Raw genomic sequence first — 8,352 nt, 5'->3', positions numbered from 1 at the left:
GTTCATGATCCGGATCACCACTAGAATTGAGTCACTTGTTCCTTGGGTCATTATCAACAACACCACAAGGTTCCGTCCAAATCCGTTAATTAGTTCTTGAGTTATGCTGCTGACAAACAAACAAACAAACATACAGACAGACAGACAAACCAACGCTACCGAAAACATGACCTCCTTGGCGGAGGTAATTCAAGATGTATTTACAAGTGGGACAGGGGGGACAGATGTCAAATGTCTTCTCCTCATCCATCCTGGCTCCTGTCCTCCAGCAGTGGATCACCTGCTACCATCTCCAGGTCAACAGCTTCCTTGTTGTCTACCAGCGCTGCACTGGAGTCATCGCCTCTTCTCTTGACTGGTCCATTGGCCAGTTCATTGGCTACTCCAGTGGGGATTCCATTGGCCGCTCCAGGGTCGTTGTCTATGTGACCTATGTGACCTATGTGACCATCAGAGAGGCATGCAGTACAGGTTAATGAGGAGATCACTGGTGATGAGAGACAAGCGTGACAATGACTCGAGTGACAACAGAAGAAAAACTCTTACCTGTTCCGCTCCTTCTCCATCTTCGCACTACACAGAAAAGAAAACAAGAGCAGTCAGAGATGGCAACCTGCCCCCTGGCCAATGCTAGATTTTTTTTTATTTTACCTTTATTTAACCAGGGAAATAAAATCACATTGAGAATAAAATTCTCTTTTACAAGTGAGCCCTGGCCAAGGCGGCAGCACACATTACATTTACATTTACAGACAGGACACAGACAAAACAGAACAGATTAATATGGATGAAGAGATAAAATTACACAATAAAAACCATAAAATAATAAACATAAAACAAGATTAAAAGGAGATTTCAAGATTAAAAGCAAATGCAGACAGATTTAAAAGTGTCATTAAGATATGCTTTAAACTCAGCTACAGACATAAAAACAGCAAGCTTAAGAGATTTCTGAAGCTCATTCCAGTGAGTTGGGGCACAATGAATAGAAGCAGTTTTACCAAATCAAATTCTGTTTTTATTATGGGGACATTTAAAACAATGTAGCTATTTGAGTGTAGGTTATATCCTTGATTGCTAAAAGATAAAAGGCTCTGTATATACAAGGGGATGCACATGATGTTGCTTGTTTACTTTAAATTTAAGTCAGAGAAATGTTAGCTTGGTGTCGCAGACTTTATTTTCAGTTTTCGTGTGACTTTGCTAGTCCTGCACCCAATCTTTTTGAGACGGATGTGCATGTTTTTTTACTTTGATATACCTGCCCCCCCTGGTCAATGCTAGATACAGTATGATGTTGGTTTGTTAAACCTGCCACCCCTGGTCAATGCTAGATGTACATGATGTTGCGTGTTTGGCACCACTCACACCAAACTCAAAACACTGCAGACAGACAGACAGACACACAGACACACAGACAGGCACACTGACAGAAAGACCGACAGAGAGACACACAGACAGACACACAAACATGCAGGTTCAGACACACAGACACAGACACACAGACAGACGGACAGACAGACAGACACACAGACAGACAATCAGACACAGACACACAGACAGACAAGCAAATACACAGACACAGACACAGACACACAGACAGACAGGCAGACAGACACACAGACAGGCACACAGACAGACAGACAGGGTCATTGCAATACCTGCCCCGACCTCCTTGCTAGTGTGGGGTAAACCCCTAAACGCTCTCTGATAAACCTCTAGGTCGGTCAGTGGTTTTCAAAGTAGGGGACGGGGACCACTGGGGGTCCGCGAGGGGATGCCAGGGGGGCCATGGCAGGTGGCAGGAAAAATACAGCAAAATAAAATTAATGATTTAATAAATTGAATAGCTTATGAACCCAACATAAACAAAAATAAGCTAAACAATCTTCTGTACAATGTAGGTTATTATGCTTTCTGAAGTACTTGTATGGGTTTCGGAATGCACCAACTTCATCGAGTTGTGAAAAAAAAAAATATTGTGTCATAGCCCATGTAAGGGGGACCTTGGCTGGAATCTACCGGTATATGGGGGGCCTTGTCATGGTAAAGATTGGGAACCCCTGCTCTAGGTGTTTGGAAGAACTCCAAGGGATACCCCACAGTGGCAAACTGAAAAACATGTAAAGTTTTTTTGAGGAACCTTTCAACTGCCACTGCGTAAGAACCCATAATGGTTCCTCCAAGAACTTTAAGGTTCCTCAGAGAACCCTTGGGGAACTTTTGGTCCCATTCTTTGAGGATGTAGGAAAAAAAGAGGTATTGCACACCAGTAAAGTCTTTTTTTTAGGTGCTGCACATATGTCAAAGAAAATAAAGAAAATGGTGCACGCTCTGCTCCATGTTTTATTTTGAAGTAACCTTTCGGACGTCTGGCCATTCTTTTAGGAACCCTCAATTTTTTTTACAATGTGTTAAACATACTTACCAAGATAAAAAATGCCAAGTGCAAGAAGCACAAATAAGAAGATTGCCAAGACCAAGATCACCCAAGTCCACCATGGCCATGGAGGTTCTGAATCTATAGCCGGGAATGTCAAATGAACATTTACAATAGCCTATATTAACATATTCCAGATTTCTAACTGCAATTTAAAAGCATTATCACAGTTTAAAACAAATGAATGACTGACTGAATGAAATAATGAATGAATGAATTAATTAATTAATTAATAAATGGATGAGTGAATGAATGAATGGATGAAGGAATGAAGGAATGCTGCCCCTCCAAACTCACCTTTGGGTTCCTGCAGCTGCAAGGTTACCTGGCTGATCTTTGTTGGGCTCCTGTTCGCTGTTGTAGCATGGAGGCAGTAGAACGAGGTGTTGTTATCCTGTTCGGTCAGGTGGCAAAGCCGCAGGCTGAAGTTCCCTGCGGCCAGCTGGCTGAGGTCCAGAGCGGTGCGGTTCCGATACAGGGGATCCTGGTGGTCCAGGTCTTCCTTTCCATCAAAGTAGAGATGGACAGCCTTCCCATCACTTGGCTTTGTTTGCCAGTACACCCTTGTGTTTGGCAGGGTAGGGTGATGGGGCAGGATGCATTGCAAGAGGACACAAGTGCCCAGAGTTGCATTTACCAGCATCCTGATCAGAGACACTGTAATGACAGAATAAATTTAAAAAAAAACTTGGAAGGAAAGGCATACCAAGAATGCAGTGCATCAATGTTTCTAAACATAGCAGATACGTCTCAGCAACTGATCAGACAGAATGCAATTTGTGTCCTCCTGCACAACCCCCACACCCTCTCTCTTTCTTTCTCTCTCTCACACACACACACACACACACACACACACACACACACACACACACACACACACACACACACACACACACACACACACACACACACACACACACACACACACACACACACACACACACACACACACACACACACACACACACACACACACACACACACACACACCTCCCTCGTTTTCCCCACAAAAGGTGAGAGGAGTGTTGGACTACCGTTATATTCTAAACTAAAGCCAACACGTTCATAGGCAGACTGTTGGCTAACGACTTGGCAAAAGCAAACATAAACAACTGTGAAATGTAGGAGTCACATACAAAAAGAATGGGGTTGTAGGTGAAGATTGTGCACATCCCAGGAAAAGGTGCAGATCAAGTGCTGACTGACACACAAAAAGAATAACAGTGTGTTTGGGGAGCACAGAGAGCCTGACGAAGTTCAGGTTTGGTTCAAGTTCAAGTGCAAGTTCAAGTTTATTACAGCCATATCAACAGTATACAAATAAACAAAAAAAGGAGGACAAAAAGTCCTTGATCCAGGCACTTCAGTTGATTTCAATAAGTCCAAAACAGTCATTATTCGTGGGCTAATACATTAAAAATTACCAACGCGTATCGGCCATACAGCCTTCATCAGGGTGTGTGTGTGAAGGCTGATGAAGGCTGTATGGCCGATACGCGATACACACACGCACACACACACACATACACACACACACACCACCTAGTGTTCCATATTATGGCATTACTTTGAATTCAAATTCATCCAATTCGGAATTTCGTACAAGCCTGACACACACACACGCGCACGCACGCACGCATGCACGCACACACACACACACACACACACCCTGAGTCTACACACACACACACTGAGCCTACACACACACTGAGTCTACACAAACTGAGTCTACACAAACTGAGTCCACACACACACACACACACGCACGCACACACACACACACACACACACACACACACACACACACAACACAAACACACACACACACACACACACACACACACACACACACACACACACACACACACACACACACACACACACACACACACACCTCACTTCTGCCTGCTTGCATGACGCATGCATGCACACTGCACACGTTCTCTTTCTTCCTGCTTTTCTCTCAGTCCGTGTCCTTAATTGCCCCCGCTGTCTCTACTCTCCTCTAGAGGGCGACAAACTCTCATGGAAAAGTCTAAATAGCAACCTCAATGATACTTAATGGAAGGGTAAACCATGCTAGAAAACAGGTGGGTACCATTTAAAGCCCTGGCATGTGGTATAACTTTCTTTTTGTTTGCTTTGTGGAAGTTTAATGTTTCAGATGTGACTGTTGATGCATTTGTGAGAGGAAAGGAGAGAGAAAGCAACAAGGTGAGGATGGGGGGGGGGGGGGGGGGGGGGGGGCATAGAATTGTTCCAATTCACATTTCTGTTTGAAGTGTAACCTACAGTGATATATTACATGGCAAAGCAGACACTTTTCATCAGATCATACAGACATGCAATATTGACAAAACAAATGTTTACGAAAAATAACAATGCTTATGCTAAACCACTGTTTCAAAAGCTATTCTGCCCTACAAAAAGGCAAAGTGAAGTACCGGTAACTAAGCCAACATTGAAACTGAGAAAAAGAACTTCAAAGAACTTCATGGGTATTCGGTTGGATATTGTTGTAACTGCAAATGGGGCATAGCAATATCTCTAAAATGGGAAACAGGCTTTGTCACAAGATAAAGGAGGTGTAATATAGACCACTTAAGTCTAAACTCAAATTTGGCAAAATATGAAGTTACTACACTTTGCCTTTGTAGGGTAGTATAGGCTACCTTAGGTTACACTTCAAACAGAAAGGTGAATTGGAACAATTCTATGCCCCCCCCCACCTCCCCCATCCTCACCTTGTTGCTTTCTCTCTCCTTCCCTCTCAAAATGCATCAATAGTCACATCTGAAACATTCAACTTCCCCAAAGCAAACAAAAAGAAAGTTTAGTGAAGCCTTGGGAGAGATAGAAAGGAGAAAAAGACGAGTGGGACATCTATGGAGCAGTAGCGTTAACCTACCGTGCAAGTCCGTCTTCTTTCTATCAGATCTGAGTTCTCCAAAGAATCTCGGTCTCTTTGGTGGTTTGTTATCCGCCTGTCAGGGAGCAGGAAGTGGGTTATAATTCAGTGTTCACTTAACGTTGTTCTATCAGCTGTTCAGGAACTATAGACCTACCACTTCACAAGTGGCTGCCTATCTTCTGAATAGCTTTGTATCGAATAGCTCTGGGCTGCTGTATGCCTCTGCCTCAGTTTTAACACACCCGCCTTCATACGCACAGGCATAGACACACCCACACACCCACCTTCTTGACCTCTCTCTCATGCTGCGTGTGTGAGTGTGCGCGCGCGCGTGTGTGTGTCTGTGTGTGTGTGTGTGTGTGTGTGTGTGTGTGTGCGCGCGCGCGCATGTGTGTGTCTGTGTCTGTTTGCACATGAGTGTGTGTGCAACATGATCTCCAAAAATTCCGTGCTCCTGGACACGGATGTTAAGGACACAAAATCCGTGTCCAGGAGCACAGATTTTGCCAAAATTCCGTGCTCCTGGACACGGAATTGTTTTCCGTGCTCCTGGACACGGAATTGTTTGAAGTGCTTTCTATAGGCTATTTCCACAGTCTTGTGTTTTCTCAGGATTTTTCTTATTTCAAATATTTTGTCTAAAAAAAAACATTTCTTACTGACAGGTTAGGGTTAGGGATTGTTTTGGTCTGGGCACAGCTAGTTTTCTTTCATTCATTATATGAGTTTGATAGCCTAGCAACCAACTGGAAAAGGTATTTCTCAAAAATATGTCTTTAATGACATTAAGGGAATGTTTTGGTAAGGGCACAACTTAAATTGCTATAGCATTATTTTGTTTAGGATTAGCATTTGGTATGTATTTTCTAATGATAGAGTTAACACAGTGCTGTGGTAATAGCCTACAGAAAGCACTTCCGTGTGCCCATCACGGAAAACAATTCCGTGTCTAGGAGCACGGAATTTTGGCAAAATCCGTGCTCCTGGACACGGATTTCGTGTCCTTAACATCCGTGTCCAGGAGCACAGAATTTTTGGAGATCAGGCTGGTGGGTGAGTGTGAGTAGGCTACTTGTGGTGTTTTTGCATCCTTCCTCTAACAAGGTTTTAGCAATTCTGCACTAATCCTTCAGCCATGTTCAAAGTAGCCATCCTTTAGCCATTTTGTTGGGTGCTTGTCTTGGGGAAGTGGAAACTAAGGCAACTTCTGTATGACTTTTATTAATAGCTTTGGTCAAAACAGCCTCAAAACAAACTTTGCACTGGTTTTGTTAAATATGCCCATACAGTGCAATTCAACATTTCTGTTGTGCCACCCTTTAACCCTCTGGTTGTGTTAGAAACATGGTTACGAACATGGTGTTAATTGACCGTCTACACAAAAAAGTAATAATACATTGACTAAAAATCTGATTCGCATATTTTGTGATTAATACCTTTTATACATCTTTTTGAAACATTTCCAATGTGATTTAAATGTTATCCTGCTTTGTTTTAGTGATTTGTAAGCTTTTTTTCTTATCTTGCACCAAATCGTTTTATTAAACTGAGTCTGGGGCCTCTCAGAGGCTGTCAGGCCGTTTGGAACACCTTTACTTTTTCAAGTATTTCAACTAACTGTAAACATCTATACTAATATGGCACATATGGTTGTATTCTGAAAAGCCTAACAAAAAAGTACATGAGGGTCAAGTGCATGTAATATAAACTGTATATAACTTTGGGAGATGTAAATTAATGGTCCGGTTATTTTTGACCGAAACACCATGAATGTAACAAGTTGGTGTATCTTCCACATTTTTTTAGGAATTTCATTATATTTCATTTTGACCATTTAAATAGGTTAGCTGGAGGATATCATGAATTGTCATTTGTGTATGATGAAAAATAGAGAAGTCATTTAAGAATGAAGTTTCAAAACGAATTTGCTAAAAAAAATAAAAATAAAGTATTAGGTACTAAGTAGGTACATACACACACACACACACACACACACACACACACACACTGAGTCCTCACTTCTGCCTGCTTGCATGACTCATGCATGCACACTGCACACAACCACTTTCTCCCTCTTTCTCTCTCTGTGTCCTTAATTGCCCCCCCTGTCTCTCCCTATAGAGGGCGACAAACTCTCGTGGAAAAATACATATAACAACCTCAATGAAAAATATAAAAGGAAATATAAACTATGCAAAAAAGGTCGATATCATTTAAACCCCTGACAAGTGGTGTAGGTCTGTGATGTATTAAATTGTAAAGCAGACAGATTTCAACAGTAGACAACATAAATGCTCATGAATAACATTTCTTATGATGAACCACAGTTCCAAAAGCTATGTACTGCCAAAATTGAAAATGAGGGAAAAAACAAAGTAGGCTACTTCATGGGTTTTAGGTTGGATATTGTACTTCAAACAGAAGTACAGTATTGCACTTCAAACAGAAAGGTGAATTGGAACAATTCTATGCCCCCCTCCCCCATCCTCACCTTGTTGCTTTCTCTCTCCTTCCCTCTCAAAAATGCATCAATAGTCACATCTGAAACATTCAACTTCCCCAAAGCAAACAAAAAGAAAGTTTAGTGAAACCTTGGGAGAGAGAGAAAAAGATGAGTGGGAGATCTATGGAGCAGTAGAGTTCACCTACCGTGCAAGTCCGTCTCCTTTCTATCAGATCCAAACAGTCCTCCAAACAATCTCGGTCTCTTCTGTGGTTTGTTATCCGCCTGTCAGGAAGCAGGAAGTGGGTTATAATTCAGTGTTCACTTAACGTCGTTCTATCAGCTGTTGAGGAACTGTAGAACTACCACTTCACAAGTGGCTGCCTATCTTCTGAATAGCTTTGTACCACTACTGCTACTGTATGCCTCTGCCTCCGTTTTAACACCTCCTACGCACAGGCACACCCACACCCACCTTCTTGACCTCTCTCTCATGCTGCGTGTGTGAGTGTGCGCGCGCGCGTGTGTGTGTGTGTGTGCGCGTGCGTGTGTGTGTGT

The 8,352-nt window shown here is 42.5% G+C and overlaps 1 protein-coding gene across 1 annotated transcript; it reads right to left on the bottom strand.

Annotated features, from left to right (window-relative positions):
* Positions 1-242: 242 nt before the first annotated feature.
* On the bottom strand, positions 243-8,041 carry LOC134461903 (ICOS ligand-like). The gene is made up of 5 exons (XM_063214743.1): positions 8,001-8,041; positions 2,738-3,097; positions 2,429-2,521; positions 547-573; positions 243-439 (listed from the first exon to the last, which is right to left on the bottom strand). The coding sequence occupies exons 2-5, from the start codon at positions 3,081-3,083 to the stop codon at positions 243-245; spliced, it is 663 nt and encodes a 220-aa protein (XP_063070813.1). The 5' UTR covers positions 3,084-3,097; positions 8,001-8,041.
* Positions 8,042-8,352: the final 311 nt, after the last annotated feature.

Source organism: Engraulis encrasicolus, chromosome 13 (assembly GCF_034702125.1).
Source record: "Engraulis encrasicolus isolate BLACKSEA-1 chromosome 13, IST_EnEncr_1.0, whole genome shotgun sequence".
Classification (NCBI taxonomy): Eukaryota; Metazoa; Chordata; class Actinopteri; order Clupeiformes; family Engraulidae; genus Engraulis; species Engraulis encrasicolus.
This window is presented reverse-complemented; position numbering and strand designations above follow the sequence as displayed.